Source organism: Oncorhynchus kisutch, linkage group LG29, assembly GCF_002021735.2.
Source record: "Oncorhynchus kisutch isolate 150728-3 linkage group LG29, Okis_V2, whole genome shotgun sequence".
Lineage (NCBI taxonomy): Eukaryota > Metazoa > Chordata > Actinopteri > Salmoniformes > Salmonidae > Oncorhynchus > Oncorhynchus kisutch.
In genome coordinates, this window is record NC_034202.2 from 40911946 (window position 1) to 40939739 (window position 27794).

The 27794-nt window shown below is 45.7% G+C and overlaps 1 protein-coding gene across 1 annotated transcript in view; it reads left to right on the forward strand.

Annotated features, from left to right (window-relative positions):
• The first annotated feature begins 961 nt into the window (after positions 1 to 961).
• The window catches only part of inpp5kb (inositol polyphosphate-5-phosphatase Kb), a 60611-nt gene continuing 33778 nt past the window's right edge, over positions 962 to 27794 (forward strand). The window contains exons 1-4 of the mRNA XM_031809090.1: positions 962 to 1156; positions 14962 to 15049; positions 23388 to 23492; positions 23660 to 23768. Of these exons, the coding sequence (XP_031664950.1) occupies positions 14970 to 15049; positions 23388 to 23492; positions 23660 to 23768 (294 nt within the window). The 5' untranslated portion in view covers positions 962 to 1156; positions 14962 to 14969. The remainder of the gene's footprint in view (positions 1157 to 14961; positions 15050 to 23387; positions 23493 to 23659; positions 23769 to 27794) is intronic.

A 27794-nucleotide genomic window follows, 5' to 3' on the forward strand; every position in this document is an offset into this window, starting at 1 on the left:
TTCCAAAGGGTTCACATACTTTTTCTTGCCACTGTATGTGTCCCTTGTAGCAGCTAGCTGACCCACGTTTTCGATGCGGAAAAGCAGGTAATCTGGAGATTAGTTGTTTTCTGGCAGCGGCCAGCACTGCCAGAGCAACCAATGTGAAGATTAGATACAATAGTGGAATTTCCGGTTCACCTTCAACATAAAAAGTCCCGTATTGAAACTGATGCAAACGGATACAAATGGTGTAATCATGCCATATTTGGACTAGGTAATGCTCAACAAGTTTGTAATATTGTTATATAAATTCAACAGAAGACAATTATTAGTTAAATTGACAAAAACAATTCAAATCAGTCTAAATCGCACTGTGGATGTATTAGACTTCAGAATTGAATTGGGACATACAGTACGCGCTGTACATCCTTGCCTATGGATCTTGGGTCCATGAAATGTTCACAACTGTGAAGAGTTCACACAAATATCTTCAAAAAGGCCAAAGCAAAGCAACACGCAGTGACGTCGATCAACCACTGGTGTGTTAGATACCGCCCACAGACATTTGATTGACACCCCCTCATTATCACGTTGGAGGAAGAAATACAGTAATATATACATTAAGGAAGAGAATTAAAGTATTACAACAATTTGAAATAAGGTAAATCATTTAATACATAGAGAAAAGGAAAGCCAGTATTTTTGTAATTCCTTGCTTATTTATTTAATTATGTGTGGATTTATTTTTTCATTATTATGTCAGGTTTGGTCCTCCATATGGAACTAAATATTTTACATTTCTTTCAGGAGCCTACTCACTTTAAACCCAACTTGTTGTGTAATTTCTAAAACACAGAAAATAACCAAACAAAAATGACCCAGTAGCTGTGAACAATCTATTGGGTTGGGAAAATAACCCACCGTTGTTATGTTGTGTAGACCCTCCCACAGTTCGGAACCTTACCGGATTATAACAGCCTGCTGATTAAGTCACGCAGATGGTATTAAAACACGTCAGTCAGAGGGTTCAATACTAGGTAACAGTCGTTCCTTCGGATCATTATTTTCACCCACGATACTATCGTTTATCTCTCCGGACGACACTCGTTATATGCGTGATAGGGAGTCATCCGTTCTTACCGGACACCGCTGGACACTCTACTCACAGACACAGGTAGGCTAAGCACGTACGGCCGTGTGTGTTCATTTTGCTTTCATTTTTTTTGTTGCAACTCAAGTTTATATAATTGATTGATATTCGGATTTGGGAGAATGCAGAGAAGTTGATGCTCTAGGCGAGCTGCTACTCTATTGTTTGAGGAACTCTTTTCACAAGTCAGGGACCAGGAGAAACATATAGGAGAGACATGGTATGGCCTTAGGGGGTGTTATAGGGGTGTTATGGGGGCATTATGTGGGTGTTATAGGGGTGTTATGTGGGTGTTATAGGGGTGGTATAGGGGCGTTATAGAGGTGTTCAAGGGCTATTATATGGGTGTTATAGGGGTGTTACAGGGGTATTATTATAGGGGTATTATATGAGTGTTATAGGGGTGCTATAGGAGTGTTTATAGGAGTGTTATAGGGGAATTATAAGGGTGTTATAGGGGTATTATAAGGGTGTTATAGGGGTATTATAGGGGCGTTATAGGGGTATTATAGAGGTGTTATAGGGGTATTATAAGGGTGTTATAGGGGTATTATAGGGGTGTTATAGGGGTATTATAGAGGTGTTATAGGGGTGTTATAGGGGAGTTATAGGGGTATCATAGGGGTGTTATAGGGTTATTATGGGGGTGTTATAGGGGTATTATAGGGTAATTATAGGTGTATTATAGGGGTGTTATAGGGGTGTTATAGGGGTGTTATAGGTGTATTATAGGGGTGTTATAGGGGTATTATAGGGGTGTTATAGGGGTGTTATAGGGGTGTTATAGTGGTATTATTAAAGGGGTGTTATAGGGAGTTATTATAGGGGTATTATTATAGGGGTATTATATGAGTGTTATAGGGGTGCTATAGGAGTGTTTATAGGAGTGTTATAGAGGTGTTATAGGGGTGTTATAGGGGTATTATAGGGGCGTTATAGGGGTATTATAGGGGTGTTATAGGGTTATTATGGGGGTGTTATAGGGGTATTATAGGGTTATTATAGGTGTATTATAAGGGTGTTATAGGGGTATTATAGGGGTGTTATAGGTGTATTATAAGGGTGTTATAGGGGTATTATAGAGGTGTTATAGGGGTGTTATAGGGGTGTTATAGGGGTATTATAGGGGTATTATAGGAGTGTTATAGGGGTATTATTATAGGGGTGTTATAGGGGCGTTATAGGGGTGTTATAGGTGTATTATTATATGGGTGTTATAGGGGTATTATAGGAGTGTTATAGGGGTGTTATAGGGGTGTTATAGGGGTATTATTATAGGGGTGTTATATGAGTGTTATAGGGGTGTCATAGGGGTGTTATAGGGGGTTATTATAGGGGTGTTATAGGGGGTGTTATAGGGGTGTTATAGGGGTATTATTATAGGGGTGTTATATGAGTGTTATAGGGGTGTCATAGGAGTGTTATAGGCGTGTTATAGGGGTATTATTATAGGGGAGGTCTGCGCCCGTGTATTGACTATCGAGGCCTAAATCAGATCACTATGAGGTATAGTTACCCGCTACCTCTTATCGCCACGGCGATTGAGTCAGTGCACGGGACGCGCTTCTTTACCAAACTAGATCTCAGGAGCGCGTTACAACCTGGTGTCCGGGAGGGAGACGAGTGGAAGACGGTGTTCAGTACGACCTCAGGGCACTATGAGAACCTCATCATGCCGTATGGGTTGATGAATGCTCCATCAGTCTTTCAAGCCTTTGTAGACGAGATTTTCAGGGACCTGCACGGGCAGGGTGTAGTGGTGTATATTGATGACATTCTGATATAGCCCACTCCAGGGCTTTCCCCGAGAGGCATTAGACGAGGGCGGACACCCTTTCACGGCCCAAAGGAGCTGGGTGGACGGTGGCCAGGTATAATTCCAACTGAAGCAGGAAACCCTGGCAGTGAGCAGCCATCATACTCTCTTTCTCATTGACTCTCCTGCGTTTCCCGTGGTGCTAGGCCTACCCTGGTTAGCTTGTCATGACCCCACTGTTTCATGGCAACGGAGGGCTCTCACGGGGTGGTCGCAAGAGTGCTCGGGGAGGTGTTTAGGGGTTTCCGTAGGTGCTACTACGGCAGAAAGCCCAGACCAGGTCTCCACCGTGCTATATGCGCCGATCATGTGTCCCTGGTGCGCAAGGTGCTTGGTCGACTGTTTGTGCATGACCTGTACGTCAAGGATGAGAAATGCCTGTTCTTCCAGCAGTCCGTCTCCTTCCTAGGGTACCGCATTTCCACATCAGGGGTGGAGATGGAAAATGACCGCATCTCAGCCGTGCATAATTGGCCGACTCCCACCATGGTAAAGGAGGTGCAGCGGTTTCTAGCGTTTGCCAACTACTACCGGAGGTTTGTCCGGGGCTTTGGTCAGGTAGCGGCTCCCATTACCTCACTGCTGAAGGGGGGACCGGTGCGACTGCAGTGGACAGCTGAGGTGGACAGGGCTTTCAGTCACCTGAGGTTTACCCCGGGTCCCGTGTTGGCTCATCTGAATCCCTCTTTGGCATTCATAGTGGAGGTGGACGCGTCCGAAGCTGGGATAGGAGCCGTGCTCTCTCAGCGCTCGGGTACCCCACCGAAGCTCCGCCCCTGTGCCTTCTTCTCGAGGAAGCTCAGCCCGGCGGAGCGAAACTATGACGTGGGGGACTGGGAGCTGTTGGCTGTCGTCAAGGCTTTGAAGGCGTGGAGACATTGTAGGGTCTATTGAGGAGGCGAGTGGGCAGTAGACAGTAGACCCTCCAGTGTCCCTCTGGGCGTCTGTACGTTCCGTCTGCTGTTTGTGACCCGGCTGATCTATTGGGCCCACACGTCACCCTCCTCTGGTCATCCAGGCATCGGTCGGACGGTGCGCTGTCTGAGTGGGAAGTACTGGTGGCCCACTTTGGCTAAGTACGTGAGTCTTTATGTTTCCTCCTGCTCGGTGTGCACTCAGTGTAAGGCTCCTAGGCACCTTCCCAGAGGTAAGTTACACCCCTTACCTGTTCCACAACGGCCTTGGTTGCACCTGTTGGTGGACTTCCCTACCAATCTACGTCAAATAAAATCAAATGTATTTATAAAGCCCTTCTTACATCAAATCAAATCAAATTTATTTATATAGCCCTTCGTACATCAGCTGATATCTCAAAGTGCTGTACAGAAACCCAGCCTAAAACCCCAAACAGCAAGCAATGCAGGTGTAGAAGCACGGTGGCTAGGAAAAACTCCCTAGAAAGGCCAATACCTAGGAAGAAACCTAGAGAGGAACCAGGCTATGTGGGGTGGCCAGTCCTCTTCTGGCTGTGCCGGGTGGAGATTATAACAGAACATGGCCAAGATGTTCAAATGTTCATAAATGACCAGCATGGTCGAATAATAATAAGGCAGAACAGTTGAAACTGGAGCAGCAGCACAGTCAGGTGGAAGTTGAAACTGGAGCAGCAGCATGGCCAGGTGGACTGGGGACAGCAAGGAGTCATCATGTCAGGTAGTCCTGGGGCATGGTCCTAGGGCTCAGGTCAGTTGAAACTGGAACAGCAGCATGGCCAGGTGGACTGGGGACAGCAAGGAGTCATCATGTCAGGTAGTCCTGGGGCATGGTCCTAGGGCTCAGGTCCTCCGAGAGAGAGAAAGAAAGAGAGAAGGAGAGAATTAGAGAACGCACACTTAGATTCACACAGGACACCGAATAGGACAGGAGAAGTACTCCAGATATAACAAACTGACCCCAGCCCCCCGACACATACTGCAGCATAAATACTGGAGGCTGAGACAGGAGGGGTCAGGAGACACTGTGGCCCCATCCGAGGACACCCCCGGACAGGGCCAAACAGGAAGGATATAACCCCACCCACTTTGCCAAAGCACAGCCCCCACACCAATAGAGGGATATCTTCAACCACCAACTTACCATCCTGAGACAAGGCTGAGTATAGCCCACAAAGATCTCCGCCACGGCACAACCCAAGGGGGGGGCACCAACCCAGACAGGATGACCACAACAGTGAATCAACCCACTCAGGTGACGCACCCCCTCCAGGGACGGCATGAGAGAGCCCCAGCAAGCCAGTGACTCAGCCCCTGTAATAGGGTTAGAGGCAGAGAATCCCAGTGGAAAGAGGGGAACAGGCCAGGCAGAGACAGCAAGGGCGGTTCGTTGCTCCAGAGCCTTTCCGTTCACCTTCCCACTCCTGGGCCAGACTACACTCAATCATATGACCCACTGAAGAGATGAGTCTTCAGTAAAGACTTAAAGGTTGAGACCGAGTTTGCGTCTCTGACATGGGTAGGCAGACCGTTCCATAAAAATGGAGCTCTATAGGAGAAAGCCCTGCCTCCAGCTGTTTGCTTAGAAATTCTAGGGACAATTAGGAGGCCTGCGTCTTGTGACCGTAGCGTACGTGTAGGTATGTACGGCAGGACCAAATCAGAGAGATAGGTAGGAGCAAGCCCATGTAATGCTTTGTAGGTTAGCAGTAAAACCTTGAAATCAGCCCTTGCTTTGACAGGAAGCCAGTGTAGAGAGGCTAGCACTGGAGTAATATGATCAAATTTTGGGGTTCTAGTCAGGATTCTAGCAGCCGTATTTAGCACTAACTGAAGTTTATTTAGTGCTTTATCCGGGTAGCCGGAAAATAGAGCATTGCAGTAGTCTAACCTAGAAGTGACAAAAGCATGGATTAATTTTTCTGCATCATTTTTGGACAGAAAGTTTCTGATTTTTGCAATGTTACGTAGATGGAAAAAAGCTGTCCTCGAAATGGTCTTGATATGTTCTTCAAAAGAGAGATCAGGGTCCAGAGTAACGCCGAGGTCCTTCACAGTTTTATTTGAGACGACTGTACAACCATTAAGATTAATTGTCAGATTCAACAGAAGATCTCTTTGTTTCTTGGGACCTAGAACAAGCATCTCTGTTTTGTCCGAGTTTAATAGTAGAAAGTTTGCAGCCATCCACTTCCTTATGTCTGAAACACATGCTTCTAGCGAGGGCAATTTTGGGGCTTCACCATGTTTCATTGAAATGTACAGCTGTGTGTCATCCGCATAGCAGTGAAAGTTTACATTATGTTTTCGAATAACATCCCCAAGAGGTAAAATATATAGTGAAAACAATAGTGGTCCTAAAACGGAACCTTGAGGAACACCGAAATTTACAGTTGATTTGTCAGAGGACAAACCATTCACAGAGACAAACTGATATCTTTCCGACAGATAAGATCTAAACAAGGCCAGAACATGTCCGTGTAGACCAATTTGGGTTTCCAATCTCTCCAAAAGAATGTGGTGATCGATGGTATCAAAAGCAGCACTAAGGTCTAGGAGCACGAGGACAGATGCAGAGCCTCGGTCCGATGCCATTAAAATGTCATTTACCACCTTCACAAGTGCCGTCTCAGTGCTATGATGGGGTCTAAAACCAGACTGAAGCATTTCGTATACATTGTTTGTCTTCAGGAAGGCAGTGAGTTGCTGCGCAACAGCCTTTTCTAAACATTTTGAGAGGAATGGAAGATTCGATTTAGGCTGATAGTTTTTTATATTTTCTGGTCAAGGTTAGGCTTTTTCAAGAGAGGCTTTATTACTGCCACTTTTAGTGATTTTGGTACACATCCGGTGGATAGAGAGCCGTTTATTATGTTCAACATAGGAGGGCCAAGCACAGGAAGCTGCTCTTTCAGTAGTTTAGTTGGATTAGGGTCCAGTATGCAGCTTGACGGTTTAGAGGCCATGATTATTTTCATCATTGTGTCAAGAGATATAGTACTAAAACACTTGAGTGTCTCTTGATCCTAGGTCCTGGCAGAGTTGTGCAGACTCAGGACAACTGAGCTTTGGAGGAATAAGCAGGTTTAAAGAGGAGTCCGTAATTTGCTTTCTAATAATCATGATCTTCATGAATTTATTACTGCTGAAGTGAAAGCCATCCTCTCTTGGGGAAGGCTGCTTTTTAGTTAGCTTTGCGACAGTATCAAAAATACATTTAAGATTGTTCTTATGATCGAGCAGCAGTGAGGGCTCTCCGGTACTGCACGGTACTGTCTTTCCAAGCTAGTCGGAAGACTTCTAGTTTGGTGTGGCGCCATTTCCGTTCCAATTTTCTGGAAGCTTGCTTCAGAGCTCTGGTTTTTTCTGTATACCAGGGAGCTAGTTTCTTGTGACAAATATTTTTAGTTTTTAGGGGTGCAACTGCATCTAGGGTATTGCGCAAGGTTATATTGAGTTCCTCAGTTAGGTGGTTAACTGATTTCTGTCCTCTGACGTGGGTAGGCAGAGGGAGTCTGGAAGGGCATCTAAGAATCTTTGGGTTGTCTGAGAATTTAGAGCACGACTTTTGATACTCCTTGGTTGGTGTCTGAGCAGATTATTTGTTGCGATTGCAAACGTAATAAAATGGTGGTCCGACAGTCCAGGATTATGAGGAAAAACATTAAAGATCCACAACATTTATTCCATGGGACAAAACTAGGTCCAGAGTATGACTGTGAAAGTGAGTAGGTCCAGAGACATGTTGGACAAAACCCACTGAGTCGATGATGGCTCCGAAAGCCTTTTGGAGTGGGTCTGTGGACTTTTCCATGAGAATATTAAAATCACCAAAAAATATAATATAATCTGCTATGACTACAAGGTCCGATAGGACTTCAGGGAACTCAGTGAGGAATGCTGTACATGGCCCTAGATGCCTGTAAACAGTAGATATAAAAGTGATTGAGTAGGCTGCATAGATTTCATGACTAGAAGCTCAAAAGACGAAAATGCAGTCATTTTTTCAAAAGACGAAAACCTCTATTTTTTTTAATAAATTGAAATTTGCTATCGTTAATGTTAGCAACACCTCCGCCTTTGCGGGATGCACGGGGGATATTGTCACTAGTGTAACCAGGAGATGAGGCCTCATTTAACACAGTAAATTCATCAGGCTTAAGCCATGTTTCAGTCAGGCCAATCACATCAAGATTATGATCAGTGATTAGTTCATTGACTTTAACTGCCTTTGAAGTGAGGGATCTAACATTAAGTAGCCCTTTGAGATGTGAGGTATCACGATCTCTTTCAATAATGACAGGAATGGAGGAGGTATTTAATTGAGTGAGATTGCTAAGGCGAACACCGCCATGTTTAGTTTTGCCCAACCTGGGTCGAGGCAGAGACACGGTCTCAATGGGGATAGCTGAGCTGACTACACTGACTGTGCTAGTGGCAGACTCCACTAAGCAGGCAGGCTGGCTAACAGCCTGCTGCCTCGCTTGCACCCTATCTCATTGTGGAGCTAGAGGAGTTAGAGCCCTGTCTATGTTGATAGATGAGATGAGAGCACCCCTCCAGCTAGGATGGAGTCTGTCACTCCTCAGCAGGCCAGGCTTGGTCCTGTTTGTGGGTGAGTCCCAGAAAGAGGGCCAATTATCTATAAATTCTATATTTTGGGAGGGGCAGAAAACAGTTTTCAACCAGCTATTGAGTTGTGAGACTCTGCTGTAGATCTCATCACTCCCTCTGATTGGGTGAGGGCCAGAGACAATTACTCGATGCCGACACATCTTTCTAGCTGATTTACACGCAGAAGCTATGTTGCGCTTGGTGATCTCTGACTGTTTCATCCTAACATCGTTGGTGCCGGCGTGGATAACAATATCCCTATACTCTCTACACTCGGCAGTTTTAGCTTTAGCCAGCACCATCTTCAGATTAGCCTTAACGTCGGTAGCCCTGCCCCCTGGTAAACAGTGTATGATCGCTGGATGATTCGTTTTAAGTCTAATACTGCGGGTAATGGAGTCGCCAATGACTAGAGTTTTCAATTTGTCAGAGCTAATGGTGGGAAGCTTCGGCGTCTCAGACCCCGTAACGGGAGGAGTAGAGACCAGAGAAGACTCGGCCTCTGACTCCGACTCGTTGCTTAATGGTGAAAACCGGTTGAAAGTTTCTGTCGGCTGAATGAGCGACACCGGTTGAGCATTCCTACAGCATTTCCCTCTAGAAGCCATGAGAAAGTTGCCCGGCTGCGGGGACCGTGCGAGGGGATTTATACTAGCGTTACTATCTGTACTTACTGGTGGCACAGACGCTGTTTCATCCTTTCCTACACTGAAATTACCCTTGCCTAACGATTGCGTCTGAAGCTGGGCTTGTAGCACAGCTATCCTCACCGTAAGGCGATCGTTCTCCTGTATATTATGAGTACAGCGACTGCAATTAGAAGGCATCATGTTAATGTTACTACTTAGCTTCGGCTGTTGGAGGTCCTGACGAACCATGTCCAGATAAAGCATCATGTTAATGTTACTACTGGTTGGCTGTTGGAGGTCCTGTAGAACCACGTCCAGATAAAGCATCATGTTAATGTTACTACTGGTTGGCTGGTGGAGGTCCTGTAGAACCACGTCCAGATAAAGCATCATGTTAATGCTACTAATGGTTGGCTGGTGGAGGTCCTGTAGAACCATGTCCAGATAAAGCATCATGTTAATGTTACTACTTAGCTTTGGCTGGTGGAGGTCCTGTAGAACCACGTCCAGATAAAGCATCATGTTAATGTTACTACTGGTTGGCTGGTGGAGGTCCTGTAGAACCACGTCCAGATAAAGCATCATGTTAATGTTACTACTGGTTGGCTGGTGGAGGTCCTGTAGAACCACGTCCAGATAAAGCATAATGTTAATGTTACTACTGGTTGGCTGGTGGAGGTCCTGACGAACCATGTCCAGATAAAGCATCATGTTAATGTTACTACTGGTTGGCTGGTGGAGGTCCTGTAGAACCACGTCCAGATAAAGCATCATGTTAATGTTACTACTGGTTGGCTGGTGGAGGTCCTGTAGAACCACGTCCAGATAAAGCATCATGTTAATGTTACTACTGGTTGGCTGGTGGAGGTCCTGACGAACCATGTCCAGATAAAGCATCATGTTAATGTTACTACTGGTTGGCTGGTGGAGGTCCTGTAGAACCACGTCCAGATAAAGCATCATGTTAATGTTACTACTGGTTGGCTGGTGGAGGTCCTGACGAACCATGTCCAGATAAAGCATCATGTTAATGTTACTACTGGTTGGCTGGTGGAGGTCCTGTAGAACCATGTCCAGATAAAAGCATCATGTTAATGTTACTACTGGTTGGCTGGTGGAGGTCCTTTAGAACCACGTCCAGATAAAGCATCATGTTAATGTTACTACTTAGTTTCGGCTGGTGGAGGTCCTGACGAACCATGTCCAGATAAAGCATCATGTTAATGTTACTACTGGTTGGCTGGTGGAGGTCCTGTAGAACCACGTCCAGATAAAGCATCATGTTAATGTTACTACTGGTTGGCTGGTGGAGGTCCTGACGAACCACGTCCAGATAAAGCATCATGTTAATGTTACTACTGGTTGGCTGGTGGAGGTCCTGTAGAACCACGTCCAGATAAAGCATCATGTTAATGTTACTACTGGTTGGCTGGTGGAGGTCCTGACGAACCATGTCCAGATAAAGCATCATGTTAATGTTACTACTGGTTGGCTGGTGGAGGTCCTGTAGAACCACGTCCAGATAAAGCATCATGTTAATGTTACTACTGGTTGGCTGGTGGAGGTCCTGACGAACCATGTCCAGATAAAGCATCATGTTAATGTTACTACTGGTTGGCTGGTGGAGGTCCTGGAGAACCATGTCCAGATAAAGCATCATGTTAATGTTACTACTGGTTGGCTGGTGGAGGTCCTGATGAACCACGTCCAGATAAAGCATCATGTTAATGTTACTACTGGTTGGCTGGTGGAGGTCCTGATGAACCACGTCCAGATAAAGCATCATGTTAATGTTACTACTGGTTGGCTGGTGGAGGTCCTGATGAACAACATCCAGATAAAGCATCATGTTAATGTTACTACTGGTTGGCTGGTGGAGGTCCTGATGAACCATGTCCAGATAAAGCATCATGTTAATGTTACTACTGGTTGGCTGGTGGAGGTCCTGGAGAACCATGTCCAGATAAAGCATCATGTTAATGTTACTACTGGTTGGCTGGTGGAGGTCCTGGAGAACCATGTCCAGATAAAGCATCATGTTAATGTTACTACTGGTTGGCTGGTGGAGGTCCTGTAGAACCATGTCCAGATAAAGCATCATGTTAATGTTACTACTGGTTGGCTGGTGGAGGTCCTGTAGAACCACGTCCAGATAAAGCATCATGTTAATGTTACTACTGGTTGGCTGGTGGAGGTCCTGACGAACCACGTCCAGATAAAGCATCATGTTAATGTTACTACTGGTTGGCTGGTGGAGGTCCTGTAGAACCATGTCCAGATAAAGCATCATGTTAATGTTACTACTGGTTGGCTGGTGGAGGTCCTGTAGAACCATGTCCAGATAAAGCATCATGTTAATGTTACTACTGGTTGGCTGGTGGAGGTCCTGATGAACCATGTCCAGATAAAGCATCATGTTAATGTTACTACTGGTTGGCTGGTGGAGGTCCTGGAGAACCACGTCCAGATAAAGCGTCATGTTAATGTTACTACTGGTTGGCTGGTGGAGGTCCTGACGAACCATGTCCAGATAAAGCATCATGTTAATGTTACTACTGGTTGGCTGGTGGAGGTCCTGTAGAACCACGTCCAGATAAAGCATCATGTTAATGTTACTACTGGTTGGCTGGTGGAGGTCCTGATGAACCACGTCCAGATAAAGCATCATGTTAATGTTACTACTGGTTGGCTGGTGGAGGTCCTGTAGAACCATGTCCAGATAAAGCATCATGTTAATGTTACTACTGGTTGGCTGGTGGAGGTCCTGATGAACCACGTCCAGATAAAGCATCATGTTAATGTTACTACTGGTTGGCTGGTGGAGGTCCTGATGAACCACGTCCAGATAAAGCATCATGTTAATGTTACTACTGGTTGGCTGGTGGAGGTCCTGATGAACCACATCCAGATAAAGCATCATGTTAATGTTACTACTGGTTGGCTGGTGGAGGTCCTGATGAACCACGTCCAGATAAAGCATCATGTTAATGTTACTACTGGTTGGCTGGTGGAGGTCCTGGAGAACCATGTCCAGATAAAGCATCATGTTAATGTTACTACTGGTTGGCTGGTGGAGGTCCTGGAGAACCATGTCCAGATAAAGCATCATGTTAATGTTACTACTGGTTGGCTGGTGGAGGTCCTGTAGAACCATGTCCAGATAAAGCATCATGTTAATGTTACTACTGGTTGGCTGGTGGAGGTCCTGTAGAACCACGTCCAGATAAAGCATCATGTTAATGTTACTACTGGTTGGCTGGTGGAGGTCCTGACGAACCACGTCCAGATAAAGCATCATGTTAATGTTACTACTGGTTGGCTGGTGGAGGTCCTGTAGAACCATGTCCAGATAAAGCATCATGTTAATGTTACTACTGGTTGGCTGGTGGAGGTCCTGTAGAACCATGTCCAGATAAAGCATCATGTTAATGTTACTACTGGTTGGCTGGTGGAGGTCCTGATGAACCATGTCCAGATAAAGCATCATGTTAATGTTACTACTGGTTGGCTGGTGGAGGTCCTGACGAACCATGTCCAGATAAAGCATCATGTTAATGTTACTACTGGTTGGCTGGTGGAGGTCCTGGAGAACCACGTCCAGATAAAGCATCATGTTAATGTTACTACTGGTTGGCTGGTGGAGGTCCTGTAGAACCACGTCCAGATAAAGCATCATGTTAATGTTACTACTGGTTGGCTGGTGGAGGTCCTGGAGAACCACGTCCAGATAAAGCATCATGTTAATGTTACTACTGGTTGGCTGGTGGAGGTCCTGGAGAACCACGTCCAGATAAAGCATCATGTTAATGTTACTACTGGTTGGCTGGTGGAGGTCCTGTAGAACCATGTCCAGATAAAGCATCATGTTAATGTTACTACTGGTTGGCTGGTGGAGGTCCTGTAGAACCATGTCCAGATAAAGCATCATGTTAATGTTACTACTGGTTGGCTGGTGGAGGTCCTGATGAACCATGTCCAGATAAAGCATCATGTTAATGTTACTACTGGTTGGCTGGTGGAGGTCCTGACGAACCATGTCCAGATAAAGCATCATGTTAATGTTACTACTGGTTGGCTGGTGGAGGTCCTGGAGAACCACGTCCAGATAAAGCATCATGTTAATGTTACTACTGGTTGGCTGGTGGAGGTCCTGTAGAACCACGTCCAGATAAAGCATCATGTTAATGTTACTACTGGTTGGCTGGTGGAGGTCCTGGAGAACCACGTCCAGATAAAGCATCATGTTAATGTTACTACTGGTTGGCTGGTGGAGGTCCTGGAGAACCACGTCCAGATAAAGCGTCCGGAGTGAAAAAGTTGAATGAAAAAAAGTTGAGTGAGGAAAAAAATATATATATAAACGATGATTAAAAAGTAAAAACAGTAAAGTTGTCAGGTAGCAAAGTAAGGTTGGTAACAAAACGCACAGCAACACGTTAACAAGTCTCCCTCACAGGGTAACACCACAATCCTGGTCGTTGTGGACCATTTCTCTAAGTCCTGCCGTCTCCTCCCGCTGCCCGGTCTCCCTACGGCTCCACAGACTGCAGAGGCCTTGTTTACACACGTCTTCCGGCAATACGGGGTGCCTCTCCCCCTTCCAGTGCATATTGGGGTATCAGCCGGTTCTGGCTCCTTGGCATCAGAGTCAGACCGAGGCTCCTGCGGTGGACGACTGGTTCCGGCGCCCGGAGGAAACATGTGACGCCGCCCATGTTCACCTTCAGCGTGCCGTGCTGAGCCAGAAAGCCGGCGCAGACCGTCACCGCAGTGAGGCCCCAGTGTTAGCACCAGGGGATCGGGTCTTGCTCTCGACCCGAAACCTGCCCCTTCGCCAGCCCTGCCGGAAGCTGGGTCTGCAGTTTGTGGGGCCGTTGTGGGGTTTGTGGGTTCACCCAGTTCTGTTCTCCTGCGTTGGACTTCTCTGCCACCAGTTACGCTCCCCTTACAGTGTGTGTGTAAAATCTCTGGTGTGTGTATAATATCTCTCCTGTGTGTATAATATCTCTGGTGAGTGTATAATATCTCTGGTGTGTGTATAAAATCTCTGGTGTGTGTGTAATATCTCTGGTGTGTGTATAATATCTCTGGTGAGTGTATAATATCTCTGGTGAGTGTGTAATATCTCTGGTGTGTGTATAATATCTCTGGTGAGTATATAATATCTCTGGTGAGTGTGTAATATCTCTGGTGTGTGTATAATATCTCCGGTGTGTGTGTAATATCTCTGGTGTGTGTATAATATCTCTGGTGAGTGTGTGTATAATATCTCTGGTGAGTGTGTAATATCTCAGGTGTGTGTATAATATCTGGTGTGTGTAATATCTCTGGTGTGTGTATAATATATCTGGTGTGTGTATAATATCTGGTGTGTGTAATATCTCTGGTGTGTGTATAATATATCTGGTGTGTGTATAATATCTCTGGTGTGTGTATAATATCTGTGGTGTGTGTATAATATCTCTGGTGTGTGTATAATATCTCTGGTGTGTGTATAATATCTCTGGTGTGTGTATAATATCTCTGGTGTGTGTGTAATGTCTCTGGTGTGTGTATAATATCTCTGGTGTGTGTATAATATCTCTGGTGTGTGTATAATATCTCTGGTGTGTGTATAATATCTCTGGTGTGTGTATAATATATCTGGTGTGTGTATAATATCTGGTGTGTGTAATATCTCTGGTGTGTGTATAATATCTCTGGTGTGTGTATAATATCTCTGGTGTGTGTATAATATCTCTGGTGTGTGTATAATATCTCTGGTGTGTGTATAATATCTCTGGTGAGTGTGTAATATCTCTGGTGTGTGTATAATATCTCTGGTGTGTGTGTTTACAGGTGAGAAAATGAGTACCATAAAGTGCAGAGCAGGAAGAGGAAGAGGAGGAGAAGGAGGAGGAGAAGGAGGAGGAATTGGCAAACTCAGGTTATATACCTCTACTGTGATTATACACCTCTACTGTGATTATACACCTCTACTGTGGTTATATACCTATACTGTGATTATATACCTCTACTGTGATTATATACCTCTACTGTGATTATTTACCTCTACTTTGATTATATACCTCTACTGTGATTATACACCTCTACTGTGGTTATATACCTCTACTGTGATTATATACCTCTACTGTGATTATTTACCTCTACTTTGATTATATACCTCTACTGTGATTATACACCTCTACTGTGGTTATATACCTCTACTGTGATTATACACCTCTACTGTGATTATACACCTCTACTGTGATTACACACCTCTACTGTGATTATATACCTCTACTGTGATTATATACCTCTACTGTGATTATATAACTCTGTGATTATATACCTCTACTGTGTATATATACCTCTACATGTATAACACAGTTGACCTGTGATTATATACCTCTACTGTGAATATACACCTCTACTGTGATTATACACCTCTACTGTGATTATATACCTCTACTGTGATTATACATCTCTACTGTGATTATATACCTCTCCTGTGATTATATACCTCTACTGTGTATATATACCTCTACTGTGATTTTATACCTCTACTGTGTATATATACCTCTACTGTGATTTTATACCTCTACTGTGTATATATACCTCTACTGTGATTTTATACCTCTACTGTGTATATATACCTCTACATGTATAACACAGTTGACCTGTGATTATATACCTCTACATGTATAACACAGTTGACCTGTGATTATATACCTCTACATGTATAACACAGTTGACCTGCATCCCAGTAATTGCTTTTTGCATCCCTGTCTGTTTTAAATACATAGCTTCACATAGTTTTGTTTTTATTTACACATGGGAACCCTTCTCTGAATGGCCTTTCTCAGCTGACTAGCATCACATTCTGTTCATTTACTATCTATTTCTCTTCCCTGTCTTGTTTTGTTGATTTTTACACATAGAAACCTTTCATTCATGGCCTTTCTCAGCTGACTAGCTTTTGATGGGAAGTCTCTCCAATCAAAGAGACGAAACAATCTCCTCGCTAAGCTCACATCGGCTGCTGCTCTCTCTCTCTCTCTCTCTCTCTCTCTCTCTCTCTCTCTCTCTCTCTCTCTCTCTCTCTCTCTCTCTCTCTCTCTCTCTCTCTCTCTCTCTCTCTCTCTCTCTCTCTCTCTCTCTCTCTCTCTCTCTCTCTCTCTCTCTCTCTCTCTCTCTCTCTCTCTCTCTCTCTCTCTCTCTCTCTCTCTCTCTCTCTCTCTCTCTCTCTCTCTCTCTCTCTCTCTCTCTCCTCTCTCTCTCTCTCTCTCTCTCTCTCTCTCTCTCTCTCTCTCTCTCTCTCTCTCTCTCTCTCTCTCTCTCTCTCTCTCTCTCCTCTCTCTCTCTCTCAAAGAGCAACGCTCTGGTGTATCTGGAAGCCCCGTGAACCGCCAGTCTAATAGACCTGATTTAGAGTTACCCAACCTCCTCCCTCTTGAAGGAGCTTAAAGGTGAATTGCAAATGAACCTTCAGAATACAGAATGTTAAGATGGTTTAGTTTCTACCAGAGTTCTGTAACAATCCGTTATAGTACGTAATCAACCCCTCATCAACCTCTGACCAGAGCAGATCAGAGAAGGTAAAGAATGTGTGTTTAACATTCTGCATGTGACAGTGTTACACACAGAGCGGGGAGGGTAGAGTGGGAGGTAGAGCTGGGGAAGGAGGGGTAGAGGAGAGGTAGAGCTGGGGAAGGAGGGGATAGAGGAGAGGTAGAGCTGGGGAAGGAGGGTAGAGGAGAGGTAGAGCTGGGAAGGAGGGGTAGAGAGAGGTAGAGCTGGGGAAGGAGGGGTAGAGGAGAGGTAGAGCTGGGGAAGGAGGGGTAGAGGAGAGGTAGAGCTGGGGAAGGAGGGGTAGAGGAGAGGTAGAGCTGGGGAAGAGGGGTAGAGGAGAGGTAGAGCTGGGGAAGGAGGGGTAGAGGAGAGGTAGAGCTGGGGAAGGAGGGGTACAGGAGATGTAGAGCTGGGGAAGGAGGGGTAGAGGAGAGGTAGAGCTGGGAAAGGAGGGGCTGGGGAATGACGGGTAGAGGAGAGGTAGAGCTGGGGAAGGAGGGGTAGAGGAGAGGTAGAGCTGGGGAAGGAGGGGTAGAGGAGAGGTAGAGCTGGGGAAGGAGGGGTAGAGGAGAGGTAGAGCTGGGGAAGGAGGGGTAGAGGAGAGGTAGAGCTGGGAAGGAGGGGTAGAGGAGAGGTAGAGCTGGGAAAGGAGGGGTACAGGAGAGGTAGAGCTGGGGAAGGAGGGGTAGAGGAGAGGTAGAGCTGAGGAAGGACGGGTAGAGGAGAGGTAGAGCTGGGGAATGACGGGTAGAGGAGAGGTAGAGCTGGGGAATGACGGGTAGAGGAGAGGTAGAGGAGAGGTAGAGCAGGAAAAGGAGGGGTAGAGGAGAGGTAGAGCTGGGGAAGGAGGGGTACAGGAGTGATAGAGCTGGGGAATGACGGGTAGAGGAGAGGTAGAGCTGGGGAAGGAGGGGTAGAGGAGAGGTAGAGCTGGGGAATGACGGGTAGAGGAGAGGTAGAGCTGGGGAAGGAGGGGTAGAGGAGAGGTAGAGCTGGGGAATGACGGGTAGAGGAGAGGTAGAGCTGGGGAATGACGGGTAGAGGAGAGGTAGAGCTGGGGAAGGAGGGCAAAGGAAAGACAACGGAACAGGTTTTTAGAAATGTTAGCAAATGTATTGAAAATAAAAAACTGAAATATCACATTTACATCAGTATTCAGAACCTTTGGCAGCGACTACAGCCTCAAATTTTTTGGGGTATGACGCTACAAGCTTGGCACACCTGTATTTGGGGAGTTTCTCCCATTCTTCTCTGCAGATCCTCTCATGCTCTGTCAGGTTGGATGGGGACTGTTGATGCACAGCTATTTTCAGGTCTGTCCAGAGATGTTTGATCGGGTTCAAGTCCGGCCTTGGCTGGGCCATTCAAGGACATTCAGAGACTTGTCCCAAAGCCACTCCTGCGTTGTCTTGGCTGTGAGCTTAGGGTCATTGTCCTGTTGGAAGGTGAATCTTTCCTGGGCGGTCTGGAGCAGGTTTTCATCAAGGATCACTCTGTACTTGGCTCCATTCATCTTTCCCTCGATCCTGACTAGTCTCCCAGTCCCTGCCGCGAAAAAACATCCCCACAGCATGATGCTGCCACCACCATGCTTCACCGTAGGGATGATGCCAGGTTTCCTTGAGACGTGACGCTTGGTATTCATGCCAAAGTGTTCAATCTTGGTTTCATCAGACCAGAGACTCTTGTTTCTCATGGTCTGAGAGCCTTTAAGTGGCTTTTGTCAAACTCCAAGCCGGTTGTTGAAGCCTCTCAAACATAATCCAGGTAGAAGCAGGAATTCCCCAGGGTAGCTGTTTAGGCCACTTGCTTTTTTCAATCAGTGTGTCTATGTATGCGGATGACTCAACACTATACACGTCAGCTACAACAGCGACAGAAATGACTGCAACATTTAACAAAGAGCTGCAGTTAGTTTCAGTGGGTGGCAAGGAATAAGTCCTAAATATTTCTAAAACTAAAAGCATTGTATTTGGGACAAATCATTCACTAAACCCTAAACCTCAACTACAGTGCATCTCGTAATGAATAATGTGGAAATTGAGTAAGTTGAGGTGATTAAACTGCTTGGAGTAACCCTGGATTGTAAACTGTCTTGGTCAAAACATATTGATACAAAGTAGCCAAGATGGGGAGAAGTCTGTCTATAATAAAGCACTGCTCTGCCTTCTTAACAACACTATCAACAAGGCAGGTAAGACAGGCCCTAGTTTCTACCTTCTTAACAACACTATCAACAAGGCAGGTCCTACAGGCCCTAGTTTCTACCTTCTTAACAACACTATCAACAAGGCAGGTCCTACAGGCCCTAGTTTCTACCTTCTTAACAACACTATCAACAAGGCAGGTCCTACAGGTCCTAGTTTCTACCTTCTTAACAACACTATCAACAAGGCAGGTCCTACAGGCCCTAGTTTCTACCTTCTTAACAACACTATCAACAAGGCAGGTCCTACAGGTCCTAGTTTCTACCTTCTTAACAACACTATCAACAAGGCAGGTCCTACAGGCCCTAGTTTCTACCTTCTTAACAACACTATCAACAAGGCAGGTCCTACAGGTCCTAGTTTCTACCTTCTTAACAACACTATCAACAAGGCAGGTCCTACAGGCCCTAGTTTCTACCTTCTTAACAACACTATCAACAAGGCAGGTCCTACAGGTCCTAGTTTCTACCTTCTTAACAACACTATCAACAAGGCAGGTCCTACAGGCCCTAGTTTCTACCTTCTTAACAACACTATCAACAAGGCAGGTCCTACAGGTCCTAGTTTCTACCTTCTTAACAACACTATCAACAAGGCAGGTCCTACAGGCCCTAGTTTCTACCTTCTTAACAACACTATCAACAAGGCAGGTCTACAGGCCCTAGTTTCTACCTTCTTAACAACACTATCAACAAGGCAGGTTCTACAGGCCCTATTTTCTACCTTCTTAACAACACTATCAACAAGGCAGGTCCTAGAGGCCCTAGTTTCTACCTTCTTAACAACACTATCAACAAGGCAGGTCCTACAGGCTCTAGTTTCTACCTTCTTAACAACACTATCAACAAGTCAGGTCCTACAGGCCCTAGTTTCTACCTTCTTAACAACACTATCAACAAGGCAGGTCCTACAGGCCCTAGTTTCTACCTTCTTAACAACACTATCAACAAGTCAGGTCCTACAGGCCCTAGTTTCTACCTTCTTAACAACACTATCAACAAGGCAGGTCCTACAGGCTCTAGTTTCTACCTTCTTAACAACACTATCAACAAGTCAGGTCCTACAGGCCCTAGTTTCTACCTTCTTAACAACACTATCAACAAGGCAGGTCCTACAGGCTCTAGTTTCTACCTTCTTAACAACACTATCAACAAGGCAGGTCCTACAGGCCCTAGTTTCTACCTTCTTAACAACACTATCAACAAGGCAGGTCCTACAGGCCCTAGTTTCTACCTTCTTAACAACACTATCAACAAGGCAGGTCCTACAGGCCCTAGTTTCTACCTTCTTAACAACACTATCAACAAGGCAGGTCCTACAGGCCCTAGTTTCTACCTTCTTAACAACACTATCAACAAGTCAGGTCCTACAGGCCCTAGTTTCTACCTTCTTAACAACACTATCAACAAGGCAGGTCCTACAGGCTCTAGTTTCTACCTTCTTAACAACACTATCAACAAGGCAGGTCCTACAGGCCCTAGTTTCTACCTTCTTAACAACACTATCAACAAGGCAGGTCCTACAGGCTCTAGTTTCTACCTTCTTAACAACACTATCAACAAGGCAGGTCCTACAGGCCCTAGTTTCTACCTTCTTAACAACACTATCAACAAGGCAGGTCCTACAGGCCCTAGTTTCTACCTTCTTAACAGCACTATCAACAAGGCAGGTCCTACAGGCCCTAGTTTCTACCTTCTTAACAACACTATCAACAAGGCAGGTCCTACAGGCCCTAGTTTCTACCTTCTTAACAACACTATCAACAACGCAGGTCCTACAGGCCCTAGTTTTGTCGCACCTGGACTACTGTTTAGTAGTGTGGTCAGATGCCACAAAGAGGGACTTTGGAAGATTGCAGTTGTCTCAGAACAGGGCAACATGGCTGGCCTTTGGATGTACACAGAGAGCTAGCATGTCAATCTCTCCTGGCTCAAAGTGGAAGAGAGATTGACTTCATCATTACTTGTTTTTGTGATTTATGTAAATAAGCTCCTGTATTTTATTTGTAAATAATTAGCAAAAATGTCTAAAACCCTTTTTTTCCGCTTTGTCATTATGGGGTACTCTATATATGTTTTTTTACAATAATCCAAAAATCTCTCTCTCTCTCTCTCTCTCTCTCTCTCTCTCTCTCTCTCTCTCTCTCTCTCTCTCTCTCTCTCTCTCTGTCTCTCTCTGTCTCTCTCTGTCTGTCTGTCTCTCTCTCTCTCTCTCTCTCTCTCTCTCTGTCTCTCTCTCTGTCTCTCTCTCTGTCTCTCTCTCTGTCTCTCTGTCTCTCTCTCTGTCTCTCTCTCTCTCTCTCTCTCTCTCTCTCTCTCTGTCTCTCTGTGTCTCTCTCTCTCTCTCTCTCTCTCTCTCTCTCTCTCTGTCTCTCTCTGTCTCTCTCTGTCTCTCTCTCTCTCTCTCTCTCTCTCTCTCGGTCCATAGTAGTAACAGTTGTGAGTGTTAATGAGTAGAGTGAAGCATTACTATTAAAACTCTTACAGGGTGTGACGTCACTCTAGTCCTGAAACAATACCCTCTGTGATGGTGGATTACACACACACACACACACACACCTTTTCACGTGGCTCTCCCCTGCTCCAGATTATTGTCCTAATCTCACACATTCTCTCCATCACTCTTTCTCTCCATCACTCATTCGCCTGCGTCACCAAAACTCTGTCGCTCTCAGTGAGTCGTCCCTCGCAAACACACTCACACAGACACGGAGGATAGCACACACGGAGGACAAGAAACACAGAGGACAGGACACACGGAGGACAGGACAGAAAGAGGACAGGACGCACAGAGGACAGGACATAAAGACAGCCGACTGTACAGTTAATTCTGGGCCTCTTCTGAGGGAGGATCTCCTGGATCTACTGGATCTACTGGAAGACAACCCAGATTAGATCATCTCAGAAGATTAAAACCTCCAACTGAGACTGACAGTTTGCTGCTAGCAGGAGGAATCCACTAGCAAGCCAATCAACAAGAAGCAAAATAATCACAGACTGGGTTCTATGGGAGGCCAGGTCTGTTGTGTGTGAACGATACAAAGAGGACCTGATGAAAGAGAGAGGAGCCACTGCTCTGAGTAGCTACGCCGTTGGTTTAACAGGAAGCTGACGGTCTAAAAGCTGGAGACCTCAGTAAGGTAGCTGGACCATCAGTCAGAGAAGAGGACAGAATCTGAATAGTTTGTCAGAGCTGATTATCCCTCCACCAGAGGACGTTTCTCTTCCCTTCTTTCTCTTATTCTCCAGACTGTATCTCTCCATCTCACCAACCGATCTCTCTCTGCCCTGCTATCACTCAGAGAGAGAAACACACTTACAGTCAGATCTGGCTATGTCTGTGTCAATGAAAATGGCGATGGATGCACTGTGTGTGTCTGACGGTGTTGGGTTGGGGGTCGGGAGTCGTGTGAGGTCCGACAGCACCTCCAGCACGGCGTCCCAAGGGTCAAAGGGTAGACTGCTGCTCGACAGCGCCTGTCCAGCTGCTGACCTGTGTAGAGGACCTGAGCTCTGATGATGAGGCTAACGAGGAACTGTCCCGCACTCTGGACGAAGCCTTTCAGCTCTGTGGACGCATCAGCCCCCGAGACACCTTCAGGTGCACGCACACGTACAAACACCCAGAGAGAGAGAGATACATACAGGGTTATTTTCAGGCCTGTTGGGACTCTGCCCAGTACCCCTGGTCCTAAGTCTCAAGACTGGGTTCTAAAGCTGGGTTCTAAAGCTGGGTACTAAGGCTGCATTCTAAAGCTGCGTTCTAAGGCTGGGATCTAAGGTTGGGTTCTAAGGCTGGGTTCTAAGGCTGGGTTCTAAGGCTGTGTTCTAAAGCTGGGATCTAAGGATGGGTTCTAAGGCTGGGTTCTAAGGATGCGTTCTAAAGCTGAGTTCTAAAGATGGGTTCTAAGGCTGCATTCTAAAGCTGGGTTCTAAGGCTGGGTTCTAAGGTTGCATTCTAAAGCTGGGTCCTAAGGCTGGGTTCTAAGGCTGCATTCTAAAGCTGCGTTCTAAGGCTGGGTGCTAAGGATGGGTTCTATGGCTGCATTCTAAAGCTGCGTTCTAAGGCTGGGTGCTAAGGCTGCGTTCTAAGGCTGGGTTCTAAGGCTGCGTTCTAAGGCTGGGTGCTAAGGCTGCGTTCTAAGGCTGGGTTCTAAGGCTGCGTTCTAAGGCTGGGTTCTAAGGCTGGGTTCTAAGGCTGCGTTCTAAGGCTGGGTGCTAAGGCTGCGTTCTAAGGCTGGGTTCTAAGGCTGCGTTCTAAGGCTGGGTTCTAAGGCTGGGTTCTAAGGCTGGGTTCTAAGGCTGGGTTCTAAGGCTGCGTTCTAAGGCTGGTGCTAAGGCTGCGTTCTAAGGCTGGGTTCTAAGGCTGCGTTCTAAGGCTGGGTTCTAAGGCTGGGTTCTAAGGCTGGGTTCTAAGGCTGCGTTCTAAGGCTGCGTTCTAAAGCTGGAAATAAACAGTTTGTTGATATTTCTCTTTCTCTTTCTACTTTCTGCTTGTTTCTGACAGGCTGCACATGGTCACATGGAATGTGGCGACAGCAGAGCCTCCTGGTGATGTCACTTCCTTGCTGCAGCTGGATGCCCAGCCTGCCACAGACCTCTACGTGATTGGGTGAGATCATGTCTGCTGGATAGCTATTGGATGTTGAGTGTAAAATCTGTGTGTTTACTGTATGTAAGTCTATGTTTATTAAAGTGTGTGCGTGTTTTTTATGTGTGTGTGTGCATGCGTGTGTGTGCGTGTGTGTGTGTGCGTGTGTGTGTGTGCGTGTGTGTCAGTCTTCAGGAGGTAAATGCAGCTCCTCTGCGGTTTCTGTCAGACCTGCTGGTAGAAGACTCTTGGAGCCACCTACTGATGAACACACTGGCCAGTAGAGGATACATCAAGGTAGTGTGTGTGTGTGTGTGTGTGTGTGTGTGTGTGTGTGTGTGTGTGTGTGTGTGTGTGTGGTGTGTGTGTGTGTGTGTGTGTGTGTGTGTGTGTGTGTGTGCTGCACCAGTGAGTCGTGAGAAAACAATAGGAGGCCTGAGTAGGTTCTCATTGTGGTCCTGTTGCAGGGTGAGAAAACACACACAGGGCCCTTCATCTCTGCCTAGTATGTATGTACAGATCAGATCAGGGCCCTTTATCTCTGTCTGCTATTTATGTACAGATCAGATCAGGGCCCTTTAACTCTGTCTGGTATTTATGTAACAGGTCAGATCAGGGCCCTTTATCTGTCTGGTATTTATGTAACAGGTCAGATCAGGGCCCTTTATCTCTGTCTGGTATTTATGTAACAGGTCAGATCAGGGCCCTTTATCTCTGTCTGGTATTTATGTAACAGGTCAGATCAGGGCCCTTTATCACTGTCTGGTATTTATGTACAGATCAGATCAGGGCCCTTCATCTCTGTCTAGTATGTATGTACAGATCAGATCAGGGCCCTTTATCTCTGTCTGCTATTTATGTAACAGGTCAGATCAGGGCCCTTTATATCTGTCTGGTATGTATGTACCAGATCAGATCAGATCAGGGCCCTTTATCTCTGTCTGGTATTTATGTACAGATCAGATCAGGGCCCTTTATCCCTGTCTGCTATTTATGTAACAGATCAGATCAGATCAGGGCCCTTTATCTCTGTCTGGTATTATGTAACAGATCAGATCAGGGCCCTTTATCTCTGTCTGGTATTTATGTAACAGGTCAGATCAGATCGGGGCCCTTTATCTCTGTCTGGTATTTATGTAACAGGTCAGATCAGGGCCCTTTATCTCTGTCTGGTATTTATGTAACAGGTCAGATCAGGGCCCTTTATCACTGTCTGGTATTTATGTAACAGGTCAGATCAGGGCCCTTTATCTCTGTCTGGTATTTATGTAACAGGTCAGATCAGGGCCCTTTATCTCTGTCTGGTATTTATGTAACAGGTCAGATCAGGGCCCTTTATCTCTGTCTGGTATTTATGTAACAGGTCAGATCAGGGCCCTTTATCTCTGTCTGGTATTTATGTAACAGGTCAGATCAGGGCCCTTTATCTCTGTCTGGTATTTATGGTAACAGGTCAGATCAGGGCCCTTTATCACTGTCTGGTATTTATGTAACAGGTCAGATCAGGGCCCTTTATCTCTGTCTGGTATTTATGTAACAGGTCAGATCAGGGCCCTTTATCTCTGTCTGGTATTTATGTAACAGGTCAGATCAGGGCCCTTTATCTCTGTCTGGTATTTATGTAACAGGTCAGATCAGGGCCCTTTATCTCTGTCTGGTATTTATGTAACAGGTCAGATCAGGGCCCTTTATCTCTGTCTGGTATTTATGTAACAGGTCAGATCAGGGCCCTTTATCTCTGTCTGGTATTTATGTAACAGGTCAGATCAGGGCCCTTTATCTCTGTCTGGTATTTATGTAACAGGTCAGATCAGGGCCCTTTATCTCTGTCTGGTATTATGTAACAGGTCAGATCAGGGCCCTTTATCTCTGTCTGGTATTTATGTAACAGGTCAGATCAGGGCCCTTTATCTCTGTCTGGTATTTATGTAACAGGTCAGATCAGGGCCCTTTATCTCTGTCTGGTATTTATGTAACAGGTCAGATCAGGGCCCTTTTTTTTTTTTTTTTTTTTTCTTTTCACCTTTATTTAACCAGGTAGGCTAGTTGAGAACACCTTTATTTAACCCGGTAGGGCTAGTTGAGAACACCTTTATTTAACCACGGTAGGCTACGTTGAGAACACTCTTATTACCCCAGTAGGCCAGTTGAGAACACCTTTATTTAACCAGGTGGTAGGTAGTGAGAAAACACCTTTATTCTAACTCAGGTCGGCTAGTGAGAACACCTTATTAACCCGGTCACGGCCTGTTGCGAACACCCTTTCTTTCAACCCAGGTAGGCCAGTTGAGAACACCTTTATTTTAACCAGGTAGGCTAGTTGATAACACCTTTTTAGTTAACAGTAGGCTAGTTTGAGAACACCTTTTTATTTTTCAACAGGTAGGTAGTTGACGAAACACATTTATTTTTTAACCAGGTAGGCTAGTTGAGAACACTTTATTTAACCAGGTAGGGGGGGGGGGGCGGCTAGTTGAGAAACACCTTTATTTTAACCAGGTAGGCTAGTTGAGAACACCTTTATTTAACCAGGTAGGCTAGTTGAGAACACCTTTATTTAACCAGGTAGGCTAGTTTGAAGAACCCTTATTTAACCAGGTAGGCTAGTTGAGAACAACCTTTATTTAACCAGGTAGGCTAGTTGAGAACACCTTTATTTAACCAGGTAGGCTAGTTGAGAACACCTTTATTTAAACCAGGTAGGCTAGTTGAGAACAACCTTTATTTAACCAGGTAGGCTAGTTGAGAACAAGTTCTCATTTGCAACTGCGACCTGGCCAGAATAAGCATAGCAGTGTGAGCATACAAACAAAGAGTTACCATGGAGTAAACAATTAACAAGTCAATAACACAGTAAGAAAACAAAGGGGGGGTCTATATACAATGGTGTGCAAAAGGCATGAGGAGGTAGGCAAATAATTACAATTTTGCAGATTAACACTGGAGTGATAAAAGATCAGATGGTCATGTACAGGTAGAGATATTGGTGTGCAGAAGAGCAGAAAAGTAAATAAATAAAACAGTATGGGGATGAGGTAGGTGAAAAGGGTGGGCTATTTACCAATAGACTAGTACAGCTGCAGCGATCGGTTAGCTGCTCAGATAGCTGATGTTTGAAGTTGGTGAGGGAGATAAAAGTCTCCAACTTCAGCGATTTTTGCAATTCGTTCCAGTCACAGGCAGCAGAGTACTGGAACGAAAGGCGGCCAAATGAGGTGTTGGCTTTAGGGATGATCAGTGAGATACACCTGCTGGAGCGCGTGCTACGGATGGGTGTTGCCATCGTGACCAGTGAGCTGAGATAAGGCGGAGCTTTACCTAGCATAGACTTGTAGATGACCTGGAGCCAGTGGGTCTGGCGACGAATATGTAGCGAGGGCCAGCCGACTAGAGCATACAAGTCGCAGTGGTGGGTGGTATAAGGTGCTTTAGTGACAAACGGATGGCACTGTGATAGACTGCATCCAGTTTGCTGAGTAGAGTGTTGGAAGCCATTTTGTAGATGACATCGCCGAAGTCGAGGATCGGTAGGATAGTCAGTTTTACTAGGGTAAGCTTGGCGGCTTGAGTGAAGGAGGCTTTGTTGCGGAATAGAAAGCAGACTCTTGATTTGATTTTCGATTGGAGATGTTTGATATGAGTCTGGAAGGAGAGTTTGCAGTCTAGCCAGACACCTAGGTACTTATAGACGTCCACATATTCTAGGTCGGAACCATCCAGGGTTGGTGATGCTAGTCGGGCATGCGGGTGCAGGCAGCGACCGGTTGAAAAGCATGCATTTGGTTTTACTAGCGTTTAAGAGCAGTTGGAGGCCACGGAAGGAGTGTTGTATGGCATTGAAGCTTGTTTGGAGGTTAGATAGCACAGTGTCCAAAGACGGGCCGAAAGTATATAGAATGGTGTCGTCTGCGTAGAGGTGGATCAGGGAATCGCCCGCAGCAAGAGCAACATCATTGATATACACAGAGAAAAGAGTCGGCCCGAGAATTGAAACCCTGTGGCACCCCCATAGATACTGCCAGAGGACCGGACAGCATGCCCTCCGATTGAGAGGGCATGCTGTCCGGTCTGGTATTTATGTAACAGGTCAGATCAGGGCCCCTTTATCTCTGTCTGGTATTTATGTACAGGTCAGATCAGGGCCCTTTAATCTCTGTCTGGTATTTATGTAACAATCAGATCAGGGCCTTTATCTCTGTCTGGTATTTATGTAACAGGTCAGATCAGGGCCCTTTATCTCGTCTGGTATTTAAGAAACAGGTCAGATCCTCTCAAATCCCATCCAGTTGTTTACCTTTACTGATCACTCTCCATTTTCTTTTT